The following is a 23,493-nucleotide window of genomic DNA, read 5'->3' as shown; positions in this document are numbered from 1 at the left end:
TTCACAAGAAGAACTCACAGGACACAGCACATCATCACACTCAAGGCTATGGTTTATTATAGTGAAAAGATACAAAGCAAAATCAGCAAAGGGAAAAGCACACAAGGCAAATTTCTGAGGAAACCCGGGCACAAGCTTCCAGAGTCCTCTTCCAGTGGGTCACACAGGATTCACTCAGTTCCCCTCAGCAGTGCGTTGTGACAACAAGTGTGAAACGCTGTCGACCAGGGCAATTCATTAGAGACTCAGAGTCCAAGGATTTTACTGGGTACTGGTCATGTAGGCACCCTCTGCCTAGCCTTTACCTAACAGGCACACGTTGCTTTCACCTATAGGAAACCTTCTCCATTATCTTGTAGCTGTAGTTATCTGCTCACCCCTCCCACATCCATCACATCATGGCCAGTTTCAGAATGTGTACCCCACCAACTGCACCTGCTTATCCTCCGCTCCCTCCTCAATCCATTATAATCCAACTATAGCCTTTCCCACTGCCCCAACCTACTCCCCTCAAGGTAGTCATGAGTTTTACATAGCCAGATCTGATGGGCCTATTTCAGGATCTGCGGCACACTGGAAAGTTAGCTCAGCGTGTCTTGGTTTCCATGGCGGTTGTCTTTCCTACTTCTTCCATTTACTCAAAATTTTCCTTCTCAATACCTCTCTGTAGCTCCTCTTCCTCCTTAAGACCTTTCGGTATTACTTTTCAAAATTATGGTCCATCTGCCTTTGCTTCTCTCATATTGTTACTTCTTTTCATTTTATATATTCAGCTAGGGTTTTAGGGGATCAATAATTAATATCCCCTCTTTTTCTTTTTGAGACAAAAGAAGAGCAGAAAATGGAGATAAATGTCAGCTGATGAAGCAGGTGGCTTTAGATATACACCCCAAAAGGAAGGCTCCCTCAGCACCCGTGAACCACGTGGACTTACCCACCCAGCCAAGGGCCTAGCTGGACAAGTGGCCCTGGAAACTTAGAGAGAAAAGTCGGGAATACATGCTTTGTACACACTGCCTTCCAAAGGCATTCTCCAGCAACCTCATCCATTCCCTTCAGTGACTTCCTATGAGCTGACAACTCCCAGCTCTCTAGCCCCATGTCAGATCTTTGCTCAACTCCAGATTTGTTTACTCAGTAATCTACTGGACATCATTGGCTGGAGCCCCCTACAGGCACTTCTCATTCGGCATGGTCCAATGACCTTATCATCTCTCTGCATCTCTCAGCAGGCCTGCCCCCAAACTCCTTACCCCCAGCTAGTTCCTGTCACCACCCATCCAGTTGCCTAGCCCTGAAATCTGGGAAGCAACCTTGGCTACCGCTTTTCCCTCACTGTTACTTTATTTTTTTAATTTTTATTTTGGAGACAGGATCTTGTTTTGTTATCCAGGCTGGAATGCAGTGGCAGGAACATGGCTCCCTGTATCCTTGACATCCCAGGCTCAAACAATCCTCCCACCTCAGCCTCCCAAGTAGCTGGTACTACAGGCATGTGCCACCACACCTGGCTAATGTTCTTAAATTTTTTGTAGAAACAGGGTCTCGCTTTGTTGCCCAGGCTAGTCTCAAACTCCTGGGCTCAAGCGATACTGCCACCTTGGCCTCCCAAAGTGCTGGGATTACAGGCGTGAGCCACCACACCAAGGCCACTTTTACCTTTAATAAGTCAAAAATACTTGCAGCCTTATCACCTCGGCCCTGGTATAAACAAACAGTCTCCAATATGGCCTCTTGCCTTATCTTGTCATATACTCCCCTGGCCTGGTCCTCCACAGGGCAATGGAGGGATCTTCTTTGGACTCAAGTCTGGCTGTGGCACTCTCCTGCAGGAAAACCATCAGTGGCTCCCAGGGCCCTGGGAGTGGGTCACACTCCTCAGCCTAGGAGCAGGTGCCTGCCCAGCCCCTACTCAGTGCTTCCTGCCAAGCCAGGCTGGATTAAACTTCCTTTGTGATGGCTACTGACTGGATGTTCCCTATACACTTTGTGAGCCTCTACTTGGAATGTCTTCCCAAGCACATCCATCTGGCAAAATCTCCCTCAGCCTTCCAGACCCAGCTCCAACATCACTCTCCCTGTAAAGAAAGCCTTTCCTGACACTCCCCCTGCAAAACAAAAACAAAGCCCAGAACCACTCACCTCCTCCTTCATCCACAAGCCTCACTTTTTATATCCCTTCACTGCATGGAACACTGACTAGTTCCAGAAGCCACACAATGTGACAGGAAGTCCAAGGTTGTTCACTCTGTTTTTGGACTGGGCCTTTGCAGGGCCTTGGGCCAAGGAGTCAAAGATGGGCTAGATATTCTTAGAAGGTAAAACTTGTTATCTAACAGTTGAGCCAGGCCCTAAAAATAACCTCCCTATCTAACTATTAATAATTATGGAACCTCTGTGGTACACGAAGCCCCAGAACAAAGAAGGCAGATAACTGTGTTTCTTTCATCCCTGCAAAAGGAGCCCCAGGCCCCACCTGCTCCCCACAGCAAACACCCTGCTGGACTCCACCAGCTCCTCTCTTGGGGCAATATGAGTCTTAGCATTCTCCTTCTACATTTCTGTCTTGTTTAAGAAACTGGTTTGCTTTGCACCCCTGGAATCACTGGCCTATTGACGTGTCCAGAGCTGCATGGACATGCAGTGTTTGCGCTGGCAGGCGAGATGCCTTCCAAAGAGCCTGACTTGAAACTCTCACACCAATCCCACGTGGTCAGCTCCAGTAACAGGCACACTTGTCCTCTTGCTCATGCACGCTGGCACACATCAACACATGGCCAGTCACATCCCGTGTCACTCTCTCATGCCTGCTTACCCATGCTCCCTTTCTCTCCCTCTGGCCTCTCTCTCTGCTTTACTCCATCACTGTTTTGCACTTGTACCCTCTCTCTTTTGCTCCTTCACACTCTGTCCTTCTCTGACAATGGCATTTTATGCACACAAATTGCCCTCACTCTGCCCAGGACCCCCACCTGTAGAGCACCTGTACTCTGAAAGACAGCCTTCCTTCCTGCCCCATGCATTGGGAATTAACCAGGGCTTCTCACACCTGGGGACAGACACATCCTCCTATCACAGTCCCCTCCCAGCCCCTTGAGCCACAAGAAGCCTGACGACACTGCTCCAGGACCAGGGAATCACCACCATGACCCACTCCCAGAACAGGCACCTGGGTGTGCAATGTGCCGGGTATTGGCACGGGGTGTGGGGAAGTGGTTCCCACCTGGGTCGCAGACCCCAACAAAACCACAGGCTCTAGAGGCAGAGCCCACTGCAGCTCAGCCCTTACCTGCTGCCACAGCTCTCTCGTCTGATAAGCTGCTCAGAGCCGCTGGGGCTGTTCTGCCGCTCTGGGGTGCTGGGATCTGCAGGCTGCTGAGTGGGTACAGCTGGGTCTCCTTGGCCACCTCCTGGGGCTCCAGGCCTCTCCTGCCAGGCCTCTCTGACCTTGGTGGCCACATTCTTCCCCTCATAATCCGCCAAGGCCCTGAGGAAGAATAAGCACCCTTATGAAAAAAGTGCTCTGAAACTAACCCTGCCTCAGCCCCAGCACGCAAGCTGGCTGTCACCTCCTGTGGACTTGGAGGCACTCATATCCCTGAAAGTGGGGCAGAAAGGAGCCAGGCATAGCCCCAAGTCCAGGGAGCAGACAGTCTCCTTGGTAGGAGCCCAGCACCGCCGCTCCCTTCCCACTGAACAGGCGTCCCTGTGTAATAGATGAAGCCGAAGCCGAAGCCGAAGCCGAAGCCGAAGCCTCCAATGTTTTTGTTATTGTTGTTTGGAGGCAGGATCTCACTCTGTTGCCCAGGCTGGAGTGCAGCGGCGCCATCTCGGCTCACTGCAACCTCTGTCTCCTGGGCTCAAGTCATCCTCCCATCTCAGCCTCCCAAGTAGCAGAGACTACAGGTCCACACTACCACGCCCAGCTAATTTTTGTATTTTTTTTCTGTAGAGACGGGGTTTCGCCATGTTGCCCAGGCTGGTCTCAAGCGATCCTCCTGCCTTGGCCTCCCAAAGTGTAGGGATTACAGGCATGTGCCACTGCACCCAGCCCTCCAATTTTTGGCTTTTGCCACCCCTGAATCCAGCAAGAAGCACGGGGCTTCCCCCAGATGTCTCAGGCATCGAGCTCTTCAGGGGTCTTCTCTGGCCTCACCCCATGCTTGCACTGTACCCTCCAGTCTGGGTACCATGGGAAAGAGGCTGCTAGCTGATCCTCCACTTCCACACCCCTCCCATCACCAGCCCCACCTCGAGATGCAAGGTACTGCTTCCAGAGTCTACTAGGCCAGGTGCAAACACCAAGTTGGGCTACTAAGAGAGTGAGCCCAGCATTTCAGAATGAAAATCTACTTCACCATCACCTTGATCCTAGCTCACTCTGAATATAACCTTCCCAACATCACCAGCCTGCCTTCAATAGCTAGTGGGGGCTACCCCAAGACAAGAACACACTACAAACTACCCTGGGACTCTGTATATAGGAGTTCACTTTGTCTAGGCAGGCTTCCTGCCTTCAAGCTGGAATAACAAGGCCAAAAGAGGCCACACGTTTTGGAAAGTATGCCCTGAAAGCAATATGATTCTTCAGCCTCAGGTGGAGGTGGAGGGGACTAAAATTCTCCAGCAGGGACAACAAGCTAATTGCCACCTCCAGCTGCACCAGGCAGAACTGCAGGCAAGTGAGTATGACGCCACACAGTAACTGTGGGAAACCATCCCACTGGGCCTGTGCTTCTCTGTCCTGCTTCCACCCTTAGGGCCCGCTATGCAGACCAAAAGTGGTCTGCACAGGTAACACTTAGTCCCAGGGTTGCCAGCAGGGTGCCCTGACACACCCGCTCAATCTCTGTCAGTGACATGCTTGCTTGAGTCAAAGACAAACATACAAGGCCTGAAGAGCTTGTATCCCTACTGTGGTAGCCCTGACTTAGCTTTACTATGGATTCAATCAGAGTCCCATCCTGTCCCATGTCCTCTGCAGAAATACACTAGTAGAGGCTGCCCTCACCAAGTTTGTGGATAGAGCCAGAATTCTCCACAAAGAGAAACTTGGGCTCTACTGTGACACAGGGACAAATGGATGAACAAGGCTTCTTTGTTCTTAGGCCTCTGGCAGGGCCACTATGATTTTAGTAGGTATGACCTATGTGGGTCATAAAAAGGAAATCTTAGGCAAACACTCACAGGAAGCTCTGCTGGACAATGTAGCATCCAGGGGAATTACTTCCCAGCTATCCTGTCTGAGTCCCTCATGAACTGCCTGGAAGTCAAGTGGTTAGAGATAGGCAAGGTAACACAGGGGATGGTGACCAATGGGACTTTGGATTTGGGATTGGTTTCTCTGAAGCCTTTCCTTCTGAATGTAATTGGACCAAAGATCCAGTAGCCTAGTACAGCCATTGTCAATTCCTGACACAACCATACTCTACACACTTCCATTCTTTAAAAAAACAAAAAAAAATTGTAGTCCTGGCGTAGTGGTTCACGCCTGTAATCGCAGTACTTTGGGAGGCAGAAGTGGGTGGATCAGTTGAGGTTAGGAGTTTGAGACCAGCCTAGGCAACATGGCAAAAACCCATCTCTACAAAAAAATACAAAAATAAGCCAGGTGCAGTGGTATGTGCCTGTAGTACCAGCTACTTGGGAGGTTAAGGCAGGAGAATCACTTGAGCACAGGAGGCAGAGGTTGCAGTAAGCCGAGATCACCCCATTGCACTCCAGTCCGGGGTGACAGAAGAGAAACACTGTTTCAAAAACATATGTGTATGATATACATATATATCTATTGTATATATGATATACATATACAGATATCATATATGATATACATATATAAATAGATATCATATATACACACACACACACATATATAAAAATATTTGTAGAGATGAGATCTCACTACGTTGCCCACGCTGGTCTCAATCCCCGGAACTCAAGTGGTCTTCCCGCCTCGGCCTCTCAAAGTATAGGATTACAGGTGGGCGTGAGCCACTGCACCCAGCTGACACTTCCACTCTTGTACTACCTCCACTAGACTCCTCCACTGGCCGACAACGGTTGCCAGTGGTGAGGAAATGTGGGGCCTAAACTTCACCTGATCCTCATGAAGAAAAAATATAAACTTGAGAAACCCATGCTTGCAACATAATGAAGAAAACAGCATGTTCTAGATGTAAAATTTGATGACAAAAGTTTAGTAGGAAGGAGATGAGATATCGTGTCATGTCAAATGAAATCAAGCCAATAAAGCTGGTAAAGTCAGCCTTCCGAGTGTCCCTGAACACCTCTAAGAGCAGGAGACACTCCTCTGGTGCTGCTTCACTTAGCTTGCAGGTTTAAATGTCCAACACGCTTTGCATATACAAACCGATTTGGCCGTTTCAACAACCCTATATGGTAGGAGGTATGATTACCACTACTCTACACCTGAAGAACCTGAGGCACAGAGGAGATGAGTAACATGCCCAAGGTCACGGAGCTTGTAAGTGACAGAGCTTGGATTGGAACCCAAAGCACCAGAGTTCAGGCTCTCAACCACTATACTATACCGCCTCTCCCTGTAGTGTGATGGAACGGCCCAAGGTGGAATAGGGCAGAGTCCCCACAGTTTGGGACAGTTAAAATTGTGTTGTAACCTAGGGAAAGTAAGGCTCCACTGCCCTGCAGGATGTCAGGACGACGCCACCCCCAAGGCGCTCCCTCATCAAACTCCTAGGAACAAAGTCCCTCCTCACTGAGCCCCCACAGACCAGCCCCGGTCAGCCCAAGGGCCCAGCGTGGTTGGAGGGTCCACATCCCCTCGCCCTGGGCAGCCCTGACGACCCACGTCCGGTGTACCGGAGGCCATGGCCACCAGGGCTCCCGCGGAACAAGCTCAAGTCGCAGGGGCCCCGTTCGGTCCCTCGCGGGACCGCGCTCCCTCCCGCCGGGGACGGTCCACGCGCGGTCACCCCAAGGCCACTCTGGCCGCGGCTTCAGACCTTATGCGGGGGAAGGGGCAGCCAGCGCCTCGGGCCCATTCGCGATCCTCAGGCGACCTCTGGCGGCCGGCGCGGGCATGGCCTCAGGAGAATCCCCGCCGAGGCCGAGCTCGCCCCGGGCGGCCATTTCACTTTGTGGACAGACGCATTTTCCCGGCGGGCACTGCGACCGAGTTCGGTGCTTCAAGAAATGGCGGCGTGCGCAGGCGTACTCACTACGGGCGGGTGCTCGCCGAGGTGCACAGGCGCGCACTCGTCGCGTACGCTGGTGGCTAGTGCGCATTCGCACAGGCGCAGTCCTGCGCCTGCTACCCAGACTCCCGGTTAGGTGAGGGCTGCTGTTCTCCTCCATCCCTTTTTCTTTTCCGCCCCTTCTGTCTTCCCAAATAGCTCGTCAAAGCTCTAGAGCAGGATTTGTCAACCTTAGCACTATTGCCATTTTGAACCCCATAATTCTATGGTGTGTGTTGGGGGATGTGGGGTGGGTGCTATCCTGTTCACTGTAGGGTATTTAGTAGCATCCCAGATCTCTGCATTTAAGAAGCCAGTAGTATCTCCCACTCCCAGTTTTTACAACCAAAAATGGCTCCAGACATTGTATCGTAGCAGACTGGAAGGTTTGGGAGATGCCCCTGGTTGAGAACCACTACCTGAGAACAATGGTTCTCAACCTAGCCTGGAAAGAGAATAAACTGGGGAGCTTTGAAAAAGACACAGATGATGGAGACCCGCCCCAGAAAAATAAAATCCAAATCTCTACCTGGGACTTCGGAAAGTTTTTGTTGTGTTGTAAACCAAAAATAAAATTCCAAGCTCCCCAGCTGAATGAATGGACACTTCTCTCAGCCAAGGGGACACAACGTGAAAAACTAGTTCAAGTCATGATGAGAAAGGGGAAGGTCGGACATGCCTCAATATATTTTCCATTTGGAATTCACACCCAACTGACCAGTATTAACATTGAGAGAGATATTCAGACTGACAAAACAGACTCTTTGAAGCAATAATATGCCAAATTCCAACCTGACTCTAGTATAGCATCACATGACAAAGAGCAGGTAATGAAAGAAATTGAAGTATTTTACACCAGAATATATTTTTTGACATATTTTGAAATAACCCTGCAAAGCTGTCTCTCCTGGGGAAAATTTACATTCTGTAGAGAATCTCCTTCCCTTTCCAGGGCTTTTTCTGATCTGAAGAGTTTAGCTGAGAGTCTAGCACCTTTTAAAGGTCTGAATAAGAAACATTGGTCATCTATTGCTTCTAAGGGCGGCCACTTATGAGACTTCATCTATATAAGAACCTTGGTCTCTACAACCCCTTATCTTAACCCAGGCACTCCTTTCTATTGATTGCAGGTCTTTAGAGAATAACAACTCTTTCAGCCAATTGCCAATCAGAAAATCTCTGAATCCACCTATGACCTGGAACCCCACCCTCACCCCCACCCCCACCACACCCCCAGCTTTGAGGTGTCTGGCCTTTCTGGACCTAACTAATGTATACCTCACATATATTGATTGATGTCTTATGTCTCCCTAGAACATATAAAACCAAGCTGTAACTGAACCATCCTGGGCACATGCTCTCAGGATCTCCTGAGGCTGTGTCACGGGTTATAGTCCTAACATTTGGCTCAGAATTTCTTCAAATATGTTACAGAGTATGGCCTTTTTCATCAACAGTGTGTTTCATTACTTCCTAGGTGATTCTCACGTACAGCCAGAGTTGTGAAACACTGTAATCAGGAAAGTCTGTACTGGCCAGGCACAGTGGCTCATGCCTGTAATCCCAGCAATTTGGGAGGCCAAGATGGGTAGATCGCTTGATGTCAGGAGTTTGAGACCAGCCTGGCCAACATGGTGAAACTCCATCCCTAGTAAAAATATAAAAATTAGCTGGGCGTGGTGGCATGAGCCTGTAATCCCAGCTACTCAGGAGGCTGAGGCAGGAGAATCGTTTGAACCCGGGAGGCAGAGGTTGCAGTGAGCTGAGATCACGCCACTGCACCCCAGCTGGGGCGACAGAGTGAAACTCCGTCTCAAAAAAAAAAAAAACCTCTGATTTTGCAGACATTTAAACATCAGAGGAAAGTAGTGTGAGCCTGGCTCTAGAGTTAGCTGGATCTGGGCTCTGTTCCTAGGTGTGTTCATCACAGGAGTGAGTCCCTCAATTTTCTCCTCTGTCAGGCTGCATAAGAAGAAGCCTTATCCTTTTCCACGTTTGGGGAGAACTAAGGTGAGATCACACAGCATGTTAACCATGTTAACCAGCTGTAAGTTACTGATTCTGGGTCTTGAAACTAGGCTCCAAAAACAAGATTTCATAAACTAATTTTTCGTAGTTTCTCCTGAGGATTTTCTTAGAGCCTCTTCCCTTGCAACTCAGCTCTGCCACTTGTAAGGCCTTGGCTAAGTCACGTAATGTTTCTGTGCTTCAGTTTCCCACCTTACCCATCTCACAGGGTTGCTGGCAAGGCTGTAAGGCACCTGGCACAGCACAGTATTGGTGTCAGCTATTGTTTTCACTCTGATTGTTAATTGTCAGTGCAATTTGAATGAGAAAAGAAATATATTAAGGCCTCATACCTTAGATATCCATTGCCCACCCCAGCCCCCAGCATCTTGGTTTAAGTAAAAAAGCAACAGCAATGTGGTATGAAAATGCAAACATGCATTCACCTTTTAAACACCTAAATCACATCAGACTCCCCTTTGGCTTAAAACTTTAAATAAGATCCAATCTCTTAATCATGGCTTACCAAGGCCCTGCTCCATCTATGGCCCTCCTCACTGGCCAAGCTCCAGCCACTCTGTCCTTTGGAACATTTTAAGCATATTCCCATCTCAGGGTTATTTGGTTTGTGGTTCCTTATCTATGGCTCTCTCCACCGTATTCTTTCTGGAGTTGGCTCCTTCTCATCTTTAGAGGAGCTCGCCTGAGTTGCCTTTTCCACCCCCCTAAGTCGTACCCTCCTCACCATCATCACTCTATCTCAGCTGCGGCTGTTTTCTTTAGAGCACTATCCTTCCCAGGAGGCACAGAGACCTAGGCTCCAGGCTTTTGAATTTTGTTGTAATTAGGCATAAACCTTTGAGAGACTGTGAGGAGAACCATATGAGACGCTGTGAGTAGAGGGCTGTGCACACAGTAGGCTCCAATATCACAGTACAAGAGGCCAATCAAGCCCTACCTAGTTCACTGAGCCTCCTCTTCCAGCACTCCCTGACAAGGACACTCATCGCTGACCACACCCAGCGACATACAGTGCCCAGGAAACACCAGGTTTTCTTGGGCCCTTTACATATCCTGTTCCCTCTGCTTGAAAGACTCCTCCTCACCTGTCAACATTCCATTCAAAGGCCACCTTCCCATGAAGCCCCCTTCCCCTCCTCTAGCGCTGATGTATTGCTCTAATCTGAACCAGCCTTTGCCCACCCCCTGCCTGGGAGCTCCTGGAAGGCAGCGGTGTTTCTGATTTGTCTGTGTGCTCCAGCCTCCAGCAAAAGGCAGGTGCTGTCAGAGTGGTTGCTGACTGAAAGACCCTTTCTGAGTATGGTGTACTTCCTGGCCAAGGCAACAGAGTTTAGTAGAAAGCTCCCTGGCCCCAGAAGCCAGAGGGTTCCCGTTGGGGCTTCTGCCCTTGCTATGTGCCTCAGGCCAGCTCACCAACCTTGCTGGCCTTACCTTCCCAGCCAAAGGCCAATGGACACACAGCCCAAGCTGCGTCTCTCGTTCAGCACTGTCTCCTCATGCCTTACCTCTTTGGGTCTGCCTTTGCATCCTCCTGGGCTGCTGTGCTGTCGCTCTTCCTATCAGCAGGGATATCAGAGACTGAAGTGGCACTGGAGCTGAGGAAGGAAACACAGGCCTACTGAGATCTCAGGCCAAAGAAGGCTGGGTCCCAGGTCTTCCCCCTCCAGGCTGCCTTCTCACCAGAAAGGGGGAAACTGTGTCTTCCAGTAAAGGCTGGTGTCTCAGTCTTGGCATTAGTGTGGCACTGATGCCACTGTGTGTGACAACCTCATGTCAGCTTTGGACATGGCCTTAGCACCTGAGTTCAAGAGCAAGCACTGCCCCTGACCAATTTGGGTTCCCTGGGGAAGTCGCCTCCTGGTTTTGGGTTCTAGTATCCTGTAAGGTACATGGATGTGCTTTGGTCAAGGAATAGGCAGAGGGGGATATCCAGGCCTGCATGACTCAAGTGAGTCTGGTGCACAAGTGCACACCTCCACTTCTTATATAACCTGTTTGTGTAAGTTCATACTTGGCTCTAAACCACTATTGTCTGTAAAAGGTATAACTGCCCTGTTGACGCTGTGTACAGGGAACATGTCTCTTGGGGCTTGGCTCAGCTCATCATGGCTTGACATGGCGGGTGCGTGGGAACCCAGAGAAAGAGACAGCGCAAGAGCTGTCTGTCTTTGTAGATGGACAGAGAGGAACCAGGACACAGCTTGGTTTGCCCGTGCCCAGGAAGAGAAAGAATTAAGCGGCTGACCCTGAAGGCAAGGGAGAGCTGGCCGCGCAGCTGTGCGTGGGGGCCATCGGACTAAGCAGCCAAGACAGGGCAGACAGTGTGAGAGTAAGCTGCTAATGATTTGAAAGCTAGTTTGAGAAAGCTATGTAAGAGAGCTGCTGCTGAGTAAAGCCATGTCTCATTTACCTGCTATCTCTCGAGTGTTCTTCCAGCTCCCTGCCCCATGTCCAACCATTCCCCTCAGCCCTGAGCTGCAGCTGGAACCTGACCCTAAGCATGACGTATCCTTACCTGACCTACACCTCCTTAGGGTTTGTGGGAGTCAAGAAAGATTGTTCCTTACTAGCACTTGCCAGATGCTCCTCACACCCACAGCAAAGTGACCATGCCCACTGGTGGATTGGTGGGTGAAACCAGGCAGACGCCTACAGCATGGGAATGCACAGCTTCTTCCCATTGTACCTTTGTGCCCCAGGAGCCATTTGCCCATCCCAGCCACTGGTCATGTGCTCCTGGGAACTGGGCCCTCTAATGCTGGCTGCCCCTGGGAATCTCCCTGACTCCTGCTTGCTAAACTTGGCAGTAGTCCCTACAGCAGAGGTTCTCTGAGACCTCCTAGCAGGATCTCTTCCCAGGCTCTGCCTTCCGATGCCCTCCTCTCTGCCACCTCAGCTTGGGTCCATGTAGGTTGGTGCTGGGCTCTCTGGGTGAGTGGACATATCACCCATCCCTCTTCTTCCACTGCCCCTGGTCAGGGCTCCCCCTGGAGTTCCGTCTTGCTGTGATCACCTGATGTGAAAGTGGCATGGAGCTGAGAAGTTCGAGGGGAATCCTGGGGCGCTGTAGCTGAGGTTGAGCCCCGAAGGCTGTGTCTGGCAATGGGATAGGGCACTAGGGCAGTGACCCTAACCTTACCTGATGGCTGCTGGTCCAGGCTTGCAGGACTGAGAGTTGGCACTGTGCCCATCCTGGTCTTCCAGGAAAGAGGCAAAGCTAGCAGCTGCACACAGCCTGTGAAAGGAGGCCAAACCTGGTCCAGGTTCAGGACTTTGTGTCCGTATGTCTACCCTTTCCCGAGAGAGTGGCTTCTACCCCTGACAGATGATGAGGACCAAGAAGCTGCTCAAATGGATGTTTGGGGAACAATGTTTATATCTCAAGGCAGCCTGACACCTGGGGCTCTGTGGCATAGTGGTTGCTCCCTGGCATTGCAAATCATGGCTTTGCTGTCACCCAGCTGTGTGACATTGGGCATGTTACCTGACCTTTCTTTCTGGGCCTCAATTTTACCGTCAATGAAATAGGGATGCTAATCATGTCTGTCTCGTAAGTATTCTGAGAAAAGTAAATGAGTTCATAGATGCCAAGTACTTTGAATAATACCTGGGCCATAACATGTGCTAATGTGTTCCTGTTACTACTGGGCCCTGTGGCTGTTTGTAGAAGCAGTGCTCCTTCCCAGTCCACCTGTATTCACCCACTCAATATGGATTTCGTGGCGAATGTCTTACCCAACCTTCACAGGGTTGAGTCACATTCTCTGTGTCTCTGTAAGCCAGGCAGACTGATGCTCACGGCATGCTGAACAATCACTGCCTATACAAGTCTGTGCCCTTCACTAAGCAGCACACTCACTAAGAGGCACTCTTGTTTGGTCCCAAACCTCTTTATGCCAGTTGTATTTGCACAAGAAGGGGACAGCAGGTCCTGGCCTCTGAAACCAGTGTCTCTGAGCAGGTCCAAGGAAAGGCCCCTGGGGCAGTAACTTAGTCATTTGAGCTGCCTCTAATGGGGAAGAATCACTAAGTTCAATGATTAAGTAAATCCATGAAAATGAATGGAAAAGGAGAGTGGTTGTTTCCATGAGAAACAACCTTTCCTTTGGAAAAACAATAAAGGAGTTTGTTGAAAATCATGGTCAAACTAAGTGTGTGGTCAGCCCTCTATGTTGTGGGTTCCACATCTGTGGATTCAACCAAGTTCAGATTGAAAATATTTGGGACCAGGTACAGTGTCTCATGCCTGTAATCCCAGCACTTTGTGGGGCTGAGGTGGGTGGACTGCTTGAGCCCAGGAGTTCCAGACCAGCCTGGGCAACATGGTAAAACCTTATATCTACCAAAAATACAAAAATTAGCCAGGTGCAGTGGTACACGCCTGTAGTCCCAGCTACCCGGAAGGCTGATGTGAGAGGATCACTTGAGCCCCAGAGGTTGAGGCTGCTGTGAGCTGTGATCACACCACTGCACTCCAGCCTGGGTGACAGAGCAAGGCCCTGTCTAAAAAAGGAAGACAGGAGAGGAGGGGAGGGAGGGAGGGGAGGGGAGGGACTTGGCAAAAATAATTAAAATAGGATGGTTGCATCCATACTGACCATGTGCAGGCTTTTTTCTGTCATCATTCCCTAAACAATATAGTATAACAACTATTTATATACCACTTACATTGTATGAGGTATTATAATAATCTAGAGATGCTTTAAAGGGTACAGGAGGATGTGCATAGGTTACATGCAAATGCTACACCATTTTATATCAAGGACTTGAACATGCATGGATTTTGGTATATGAGCAAGGTTCTGGAACCAATCCCCCACAGATACCTAGGGACGACTATATAGGTAAGACAACTGTAAAAGACTGGGTTAAAATTTGTGAAAATCTAGAAGATTCTTCAGATGACTTTACAAGTAACTTTGAGGCCTGGTTTCACTTTAAGGAAACAGAGAACAGCACAGCCTTCGTGTTATGAGGGTGTATAAGCAGGCGGGGCGACAGGGAGGAGACAAGAGCCACCCAATCACAGTAGACCAGAAGTCCCTTCTGCGACAGCCGTCAGCAGAGCTGGTCAAGCTGCACCACCATGGGGAGCCCCAACTGGATAAAAGGCCAAAGGTTCTGCCATGCAGGACCCAGTGGGTCATGGGAAAGGGTTGGGACTTCATTCTAAGGAAAATGGAGAGCCACTAGAAGGTTTTAGCAGGGGAGAAATGTGATCTAGCTTATTTTTTAAAAGATCCCTCCAGCACCTCTGCAGATGGCAAAAAGATGCAGGCTGTGTGGACAGGGCTCTAGCGGAGTCCTCCCCATTAGTGGCAGCTCAAAGAACAGAGTCTCTGGTGGCTTCTCCTTGGACCTGCTCAGAGACAGTGGTTTCAGAGGCCAGGACCTGCTGTCCCCTTCCTGTGTTGACTTGTGGGCCTGGATTTAGAAGCCAGGCTCTGGTTCCAGGCATGAATTGCAAACTATTGAAGTTAGTGAGGGAAAGGGGCCCTGGGTGTGCTGAGGGAAGTAGGAAAGCATCAGCAGGGCCTTCCCTACAGGATTCCCTCCTTGGCCAGACTGCAGTAGGATGCAGGAGGCAGATGATATCTTGCGGTTGTAGCTCTTTGCAGACGCTGGCTTTGCCACTCTTCCCTAGCTATCTGCTCTGAAGAAGGGCTCTGGCATAATTTGGAGCTAAACTATTTATGCCATCATCTGCATACGTAGCCTTTGCCCCAAGGATGATTCAGGCTTGGTTTGGAACCACTTAGGGACAAGTGGGACCTTGCCACTCCCCAAATCACCTGAGAAAGTGGCCCCTGACTTGATCCAGGTCCAAGAAGCCAGAGCCCAGCTGGACACACTGGTCTCTCCAGGGCTACTGCTTTTCCTCTCCCTGAACCTCAGAGCAGAGCTGGCCGGGGTAGGGGTGGGGCAGGAAAAGGAGAGAAGGGAGAAAGCAGGAGCAAAGGGCCTCCTAGCTGGTCCTCAGAGCTTAACCGAGGGTAAGAAGGTGCCGACTCTTCCATCATTCAGTCATTCACTCATTAGTTTGTCCCTCTATGTATTCCCCACACGTTTATTTGACCAGCCCAGGACCAGCACCACGTGGGGGCTGGGCCTCCAGCTGTGAGTGGGCCTAGTGCCTACTCTGGAGGAGCCTGAGGGCCAGTGGCAGGGGTCAGAAAAAATGAACAAGATTCCAAGAAGTGGAAAGCCCAAGGACACAGGATGTGGTGGAAGGTGGGCGTGTGGGAGAAGCAATAGACAGGAGTCATAGGAAGTGACCAGTGCCACACCCCCAGCAGTCCAAGCAGCCTGGCAGCTTGACCCTGGTCTGTCACCAGGGGCATGAGAGAACCTGCCTCCCCCGGGCAGCTTACCTTCCTCTCTCAGAGCCGATGTCTACTGCAGCCAAGCCTTCAGGCCAGGAGCCCGTGGCTCCAGATCCCACGTTGCCATCACTCAACTGTTCGCTTGACCTGTTATGAGAAGTGAGTATTTGCTGACTCTGGTTGCGTTTTGAGCTCATCTAACCCAGATGCTATGAGAGTGGGCCTCAAGTCCAGAAGCACAGGCCTTTAGCTGCTACTCTGTGCTGCTCTGACCAGAGCTGAGCCAAGCCCAAGTTAACTCTAACAGGAAGCATTTCTGTATTTTTTCCAAACCTGATGAGTTGGTTGGGAGCAAGGTGGAAAGTCAGGAGGAGGTCAGTTCGTTGTGGGGGCTGATTGCCAACAGAGCAAGGGGCAAGACGTGGGGCTGGTAATAAGCTATAGAGGGATTCCTTTCCTCATTCCCAGGGCTCAGGGTCCCAGCTAGAGGCTCCAGGGATCCACACTGAGAAGACGGGTGTGTGGGTTCTTAGCTGTAACTGGCTACCAGGTTTCCACTGAGGAAATGCCCAGCCTGCAGCCACTGCTCACCAGACACATTTGGCACTGGTCTGGCTTGGAAGACAGGTCAGTGGGCTGGCTGTAGAGCGACTGGGGACAATCATCCCATCTGGACTCATCATCCACCGCTATGGCTCCAACTTCCCATCCTGGACCCCTGACCCCTTGCCATAATGTCTCCCTTAGTCCACAGGTCATCCTGAAAGTCTCAGCTACATGCTGTATGGGGGCCCACATACTTTGGTCACTGACTCTCCCAGACTGCCAGCTTGGAGGCCTTGCTTTGCCCTGGCCATTGGCAGGGCTGCTTTGTCCTGCAGTAAAAGCATAGTGAGTGTGGAATCTTCAGGGGAATGGAAGGAACCCAGCACAGGCCAGGAGCTGGGGATAGCCTGCCCTGGAGTTTGGTCCTGCTCTCCAACTGGCTCTCTGAGGAATCATGGCAGGGACCTACCCCACTCCAGGCCTCATTCATTTGTTCATTCTTTCTTTCAACAGATGCTCATTAAAGACCTGCACTACCCCAGGCACCGGGGGAACAGCGGGAGCAGGACCATCCTGGCCCCAGCTGCATCCATTGACATTGCACCAGAGGCCATGGAAGTCCTTCAGCTGGGTGTATGTGGGCTCCATGTTCTGGGAATGAAGTGTCTGCTTCCTGCACTGAGTTACCTTGCAGCATCTGTGTTGGGGCCCCTGAAAGCCTCCTCGCCAGCCAAGTCCCTCTGGAGCTCTCTGGAGCAGGGGGCCTCCTTGTCTTTGTGGCCTGAGGAAGACCTATGGAGGAAATAAATGGAAGTTAACTATGCAGCAGCCATTCACACTCAGGTGTGGGCTGTTACCTCATCCTCAAATGCCAGCTGTCTCCACGGAGCTTAAAACCTGCTACTGGGCTGGGCGCAATGGCTCACACCTATAACCCAGCATTTTCAGAGGCTGAGGCAAGAGGATCACTTGAGCCAAGGAGTTCAAGACCAGCCTGAGAAACATAGCTAGATTCCATCTCCACAAAAATATTTTTGAAAGTTAATCAGGAGTGGTGGTGTGTGCCTGTGGCCCCAGCTACTTGGGAGGTTGAACCTGAAACGTTTGTTCAAAAACAAAACCACAAACAAACCAACCCTGCTGATTGACAGATTGGCCAATTCTCAAAACTTCATTAGTAATAGCTACTGTTTTTTGGGTTTGTTTTTGTTGTTGTTGTTGTTGTTGTTGTTGTTGTCATTGTTATTGTTGTTTTATAGCTACTGTGCTGGGATTACAGGCGTGAGCCACTGCGCCTGGCAATAGCTACTGTTGATTGAGCATTTGAGCCTGTTCTCATGACTTTATATGCATTAACTCTGCAAATCAACCCGAGGATATGGGCACTGTTATCACCCATGCCCATCTTTCAGATGAGCAAACAGAGGCACACAAAGCCCATGTGATTTGCCCCAAATTTCACAGGTAATAAGAGGAGTAGCTGAGATTCGAATCCAGGCCCGACTGACTTCAGAGTTCTGGACTGTATCCCTTTATGGTGTAAGACTGATCCTAATCTCCTAATTTAAGCCCCCTTCTGTTCTCCTTCAGGTCATCAGGGAGCCCCATGTTGTCAACTCCAGGAGAGACAGTCCCATCATTATTTCAAACCACCATTCAGCACTGCTGACCCAGTGGGCCACTCCAGCCTTCTCGCCACCCCTCCTCCCTTGACCCTGTCAACACGACCTGCCTATCTCCCTGGCCACACACCTGGTCTCTGCCTTTTTCTCCTCCCCTTCACGTGCTCCACCACCTGCTGGGCTGTCTCCTCCCCTCCCAAGGCGTCAACTGCCACCCTTGAAGCAGTGATCTCCACTTGTTCCCGCCTCTCCTCTGTACTGGCCTGCACACCCACTACCTCCCAACTGGCCCTCAGGAGGCTCACTCTCAATATGGTGAGAAGTGACTGCCCTCACCCAGCTGTCCCCAGGAGGGCTGGCCAGGTGGCTGCCACTTGCATACTGAGGTCAGTGCCCAGCTTCCACTGGCTCGCGATGAGCCCCATGTGAAGCTAGTTTACGCTCATGATTTCAGCTCTATTCTGTCTGCATATAACATGGAAAGCTCTTGAGCCCTGATCACTCTCTCAAACCTCAATCACAAACCTTCAAATACCTCTCTCCTGGAAATTTTGACTTCAATGCCTACGAGTATACTCATCAAATGAGCTCACTCAGCAAATGCCAACTCTTTCAATCATCCCTCTCCGTCCCCCTGCTCCCTGCCCCGACTAGTACAATGAGCTATGGTGCAGAAGGTGGAAGGTGGGAGTAGGGCAGGCTGGGCGGATCTGCGTGCTCTGGACCATGGGACCTTGAGCAAGTTACTTAACCATTCAGGGTCTCAGTTTCTTAATCTGTAAAATGAGCATAATGATTGTATCTACATCCATGCAGAATGGATGCTGCCATGCAGAATCAACAAGCCCCTCAGATGCTGCCTGGAAAAGAAACTCAGGAGAAGGAGGTGACCCAGAAGAGAGGACATTTCAGGTGGAACAGAAAAATGAAGAGGGGAAAGGGCATCTCAGGCAAAGCCTCCAGCCTGCACAGAGAAAGGCCCAGGGAGGGAGGGAGGAGCCTGCAGGTGGGGCCAGGTACTGAGTTCAGGCTGCAGAGCATAGTGGGAGAGGCTTTGCAGGGCTTTGTGCAGAGAGCTGGCATAACTACTTCTGCCCTTTGAAAACATCACCCAGGTAGATGTGGAAGGGAGTCCAGGGATGGGATAGTAGGAAACGGCTGCAGACAACTGGGTGAGTGGCAGTGGAGGCCTGAGCCAGGGGCAGAGCAATAGGCATGGAAACATCTCTAAAATAAAATGGACAGGACTTGGTGCCTTGGGGACAGAATTAAAAGTGGGAGGAGCCAAGGAGGAGAGTAAAGGGACTTAGAGATTGCTCAGGACTCATCTTGGATGTCACTTCCTCCAGGAAGCTCTCCTCAAGCACTCCCACCCACCACACTGTTGAGAGGCCTCTGCTCAAAGTTCCTGCCACCCCAGGGATGAAGGGATGACCTTCAGTGTACACTCCCGCTTCTCTCCCCAGTCTCTGGCCTTCACAAGGTAAGGGGCCCAGTCTTCCTGCTTGGATCTCTCCTAGCCTCCACCCCAGCCCCTGAATCCTGCCTGCATGTCACGTGGCTGTCTGTCCTCCACCCCAGGGCAGGGGCTGAGACCTTCGTGCTCCCTGCTGGTTGTGGCCTCCTTGACCCACCCCTCCCCAGCACAGAGCCTAGTGGCGTGGAGAGCTGTAGACTCTGACCACAGCAAGGGCCCTTCTGGGTAGAAATGAAACCTTCCAACCTGTGTTTCTACCAACCATTTGCAGGGGCAACCCCAGCCTGTAGCCCCACCAGGGCATCCAAAGTGGCCATTTGTGAGGCCAGGAGTAATTCTGCATTCATGACCTGGTGGGGACTGAGGGGTATGAGAGACTGAGAAAACCTGCAGACCAAATTTGGAATGAAAACCAGTGGGAGGGATAGAATGACCCCCCTCTATTCCCAGTGGCCCTCTCACACAGGCAGGGCAATGTCCTCAGTGGCCTTTATGAGCTCCTTAGACCCAATCCTCCTCCCACCCCCACCAACATCCCCAGCACGGCTGATTGGTCCCATCTTCAGGGATTGGCAGGGTTGAACTGTCACTTCCCAGGGGCTCCTGGCACACAGCATCTCTGGCTGACCTCGTTCATGCTTATGTCGGCATCTGCCTCCCCCACCAGGCAGATGACAATTCCAGCCAGGGTGTCCTGTTCATTACTGTGTCCCAGGGTCGGGCCTGTGTCCTTACACAGACCAAGTGCTTGCTCCATAATGGTTTTCTGAGTGAAAGAATGAGATGGGGCAGAGAACCCAGGTCGACCATGCCTCCCATCAACCTGTTGGCCCTACAGTGGCAGAGTCAACCCTAGGCCTCATCATTTGCATCCTGAGACGGCTGCCTCCATCTCTAGAATGATGTGCAGGGAGCCAGGACAGCAGCAGGACCCCCATACCTCATGCCTTCCAAGTCTGGGGCCACCAGGCGGAGTCCTGCCCTGGGTGTCAGGATCTGCAGGCGGACAATTTCCTCACCTCTTGAGCTGCGGGCCAAAGGAGAGACCCAGTGGATTGCAGGTGAGAGAAGTCTCCCCTTCTCGGGCTGGTGAATGCAGTGAGCTGCCCAGACCCACTGCCCCCTTTTGTTTTGCTGTCATCTCCTCCTTGACCTTGAGCCTTGTTGGTGCTGCAGCTGAGCTCGGGCCCCTGACCTGTAGGCCACTTCCCCAGTCTCCCACCCCTGACCTAAGCCCAACCCTCCCTCAGGCACAGCAAGGGCCCTTCTGGGTAGAAATGAAACCTCCCAACCTGTGTTTCTACCAACCATTTGCAGGAGCAACCCCAGCCTGTGGCCCCACTAGGGCATCCAAAGTGGCCGTTTGTGAGGCCAGGGGTAATTCTGCATTCATGGGCTGGGAGGGACTGAGGGGTATGAGAGACTGAGAAAACCCACAGACCAAATTTGGAATGAAAACCAGTGGGAGGGGATGTCGCAGACTCAGGGGTGAGGACAAAGGGCCCCTTTGAGCTTTCCTCTTGCCAGCCATGCTCAGAAGCCTCCCCCAGGTGACCACAGGCCACCCCAGACACACATCCCTCCAAATCTGATGCATTCTCTGGGTGTACTGCAAGGCATGACGCCCAGCAGGTTTGGCCATGGTGTGGCCAGGGCCAGAGAGAATATAGAGCTCCCAGGCTTTGTGGGGGTGGACCCTTCACCCCAAACTAGACCTCCTCAGGTCCATGGAGCAAAGCCTAATTCCAAGCCACATTGCAGTCACTTCTGCCTTTGACTGTCCCTGGGCACTGGAAGTGCAGACAAGCTTGAGTCCCAGGCCTGCCCTGGTGAAGCTCTGGGCCCAGCAAAGTCAGACAGGGGCAGAGAGGCATGGAAACTGACCTTGCTGTGCTGCAGGGCCCAGAACAGGTTTAGCCATGGGAGCAGTGGACAAGCTTTATGGAGACATAGCCTGACCCAGGCCCGCTGAAGGGAGATCAGGGGAGGAGGAGGAGGTAGAGGCTGGCAGGGGTCCTGAATGTACAGACTAGATCTGGTATGGCAAAAGGAAGATGCAGGATGGGCTTGAAGTGGAGTGGGAGGTTTATAGGATCAGACTGGAACTTTAAAGAAGCCACTCAGGGGTCCCAGGAGGGGTCGGGTTTGGAGTGGCCAAGGTGAAAGTGAGGAATGAGCCATGGAGAGCTGGGTCAGCGGGCTGCTCATCTCTGTCCCTCCACTTCCACCCTGGTCAGGGCCTGGAGCGCTCAAGGTGACCAGAGGGAAATGGAAGGGCTACCAAGGACAAGGCCTCTCCCATCAGGAAAGCCAGGAGGCCCCACACAGACAGCTCTGACTTCTCCCCATCTCGTCTCGTGATAACGATGATGGCGTTGCTGAGGATGATGTCATTTAGGATGACAGTATAAAACCCCTGGCTGCCTCATTTAAAGCAGGTGGTGCCAGGGAACAGGGATGTCACAGGTAAGCACAACATGTTTTCTCACTGGTGTTTCTGGCTCTGTCAGAGAGGAAATGGGAACAAAGTGTCACCCCAGGCTGCTCCAGTGACTGGTGTCAGACTAGGGGAATTTGGACAGACACAGAGGGAAGATGGCTGTGCGAAGACAGAGGCTGAGATGGGAGTGAGGTGGGCGCAAGCCAGGAAACACCAAGGATCACGGGCAACAAAAGGTAAGAGAGAGGCATGGAACAGATTTTCCCCCAGAGCCTTTGGAGGAAACATGGCCTTTCCAACACCTTGATCTGACTTCCAGCCTCCAGAATTGTGAGAGGATAAATGCCTGTGATTTTAAGCCACTCGGTTTCTGGTACCTTGTTACAGCAGCTCCAGTGAACTAATACAGGGGTCTCTCCTCCCCTGCAACTCGCTACCCCACCACCTCCCCAGACTCCCAACCACAGAGAGCTCTAGTCCAATCTGAAGTCCAGGACCACGCTGGAAGGCTGCACACCCTTGAAAGGCACTCAAGGAAGAGAGGCAGGCATCTGCTGAAGCCTGAGGCCCAAAACGGATCACAGCCACCTGTGGGAATGTGAGCAACTGTGGCCTGTGCCAACCAGTGTATGACTCATCCTGCCAAAGAGTGAGGAGGCGGGGATGTGGCGCGGAGGGATACTATCTTTTCACTGCCTTTGGCCGCATTTCCCTCAAATGCCAGCAGGTGGAGATATTGATCTCTTCCTGTATTTGAATAAGGGTCCCGCAGCTCAGCACGCCTATGACTGGGAGCCCCAGAGGATACCAGCACCCAGGCACTGTGGTAAGTACTTCAGGTGCATTATCTCATTTAGTATTTGAGACAGCCTTGGGAAGTAGCTATTACTGCTCTCCCTATTTTACCCACGGGAAAACTGACGCACGGAGAGATGAAAAGACTTGTTCAAGGTCACACAGTCAGTTCGATGCAAAGCCGGGTTTTGTGCCGTGCCAGAAGCTGTGCTCCTACTCCCTGCTCCCCAGACGCTCTGCCAGGCAGCAAGCTGGGCAGAGCCTAGGACCAGGACCCAGGAGGCCCTGCCCTGGTCAGGTGAGGCAAGCTTGACCAGAGCTGCGGGTAAAGCAGCCAGGTCTGGGGGTGTCGAGAAGGGGTGCTCCAAGAGAGGGTCCCTAAACTGGGTGCAGGTTGCAAGGGGGGCAAGAGTTATGAGGAGCTGACCTTTACACTGTAGTTAAGGGAGACAGGGCAGGGCAGGGGGTGGGGAGAGGATAGCCTCGCTGGGTCTGTGCCTGGGGACAAGGCTGTGACATTCTCCTCTTCCACTCTGCCACAAACCAGCCTTTTCTGAGATGCTGCAGGACCCTGAGTTTGGTTGAGTCATTGCTCCTCACGGGCTGGGCTTCTCAGACACCAGGCAGATAGGAGCTGGGCCTGGGAGTACTGATGGTGGTTGCCTGGTCCAGTGCAGCACCTAACGGGGTAGGGTCAGAGAAGACGGCCCTCCAGGGTCAGGATCAGCCAGCAGCTTTCCTGGAAGCTGCCTGGGTGAGCTCCAAATATTGAGAGAGCAGAATTGGAGGAAAGAACTATCAGAAGCGTCAAGCTGAGCCTCCTGTTGGGAGCTTGCCCCGGACCCTGAATCTCTAGCCTTTATTTGTTATGGCAGCCTGAGCAAACTTAAAAAGCCACCTTGCAACGACAACCATATGATAGGTATTAAACATCCAAAGGAATTTTTTGGAATAAATGTCAAAGTGCCTCTTAAATCTATAATACAGCACAGTCTAATTCTCCTCCATTATCTCTCTTTTTCTCGTCTTGTTTTACAGACAGGGTCTT

General features: G+C 51.4%; 1 protein-coding gene across 7 annotated transcripts in view; it reads right to left on the bottom strand.

Moving 5' to 3' along the window:
- The window catches only part of ZNF185 (zinc finger protein 185 with LIM domain), a 72,788-nt gene that overhangs the window by 22,614 nt on the left and 26,681 nt on the right, over positions 1–23,493 (bottom strand). For 2 of the 7 annotated variants that reach the window (XM_030934429.1, XM_010353105.2), the window contains exons 12-17: positions 20,151–20,237; positions 16,799–16,903; positions 15,614–15,712; positions 12,382–12,477; positions 10,748–10,837; positions 3,290–3,487 (exon numbers count right to left, since the gene is read on the bottom strand). In XM_030934429.1, the coding sequence (XP_030790289.1) occupies positions 3,290–3,487; positions 10,748–10,837; positions 12,382–12,477; positions 15,614–15,712; positions 16,799–16,903; positions 20,151–20,237 (675 nt within the window). The remainder of the gene's footprint in view (positions 1–3,289; positions 3,488–10,747; positions 10,838–12,381; positions 12,478–15,613; positions 15,713–16,798; positions 16,904–20,150; positions 20,238–23,493) is intronic. The other 5 variants (XM_010353101.2, XM_030934431.1, XM_030934432.1 and 2 more) reach the window with 3 other exon arrangements.

The sequence above is a fragment of the Rhinopithecus roxellana genome, chromosome 7 (assembly GCF_007565055.1).
Source record: "Rhinopithecus roxellana isolate Shanxi Qingling chromosome 7, ASM756505v1, whole genome shotgun sequence".
NCBI lineage: Eukaryota > Metazoa > Chordata > Mammalia > Primates > Cercopithecidae > Rhinopithecus > Rhinopithecus roxellana.
This window is presented reverse-complemented; position numbering and strand designations above follow the sequence as displayed.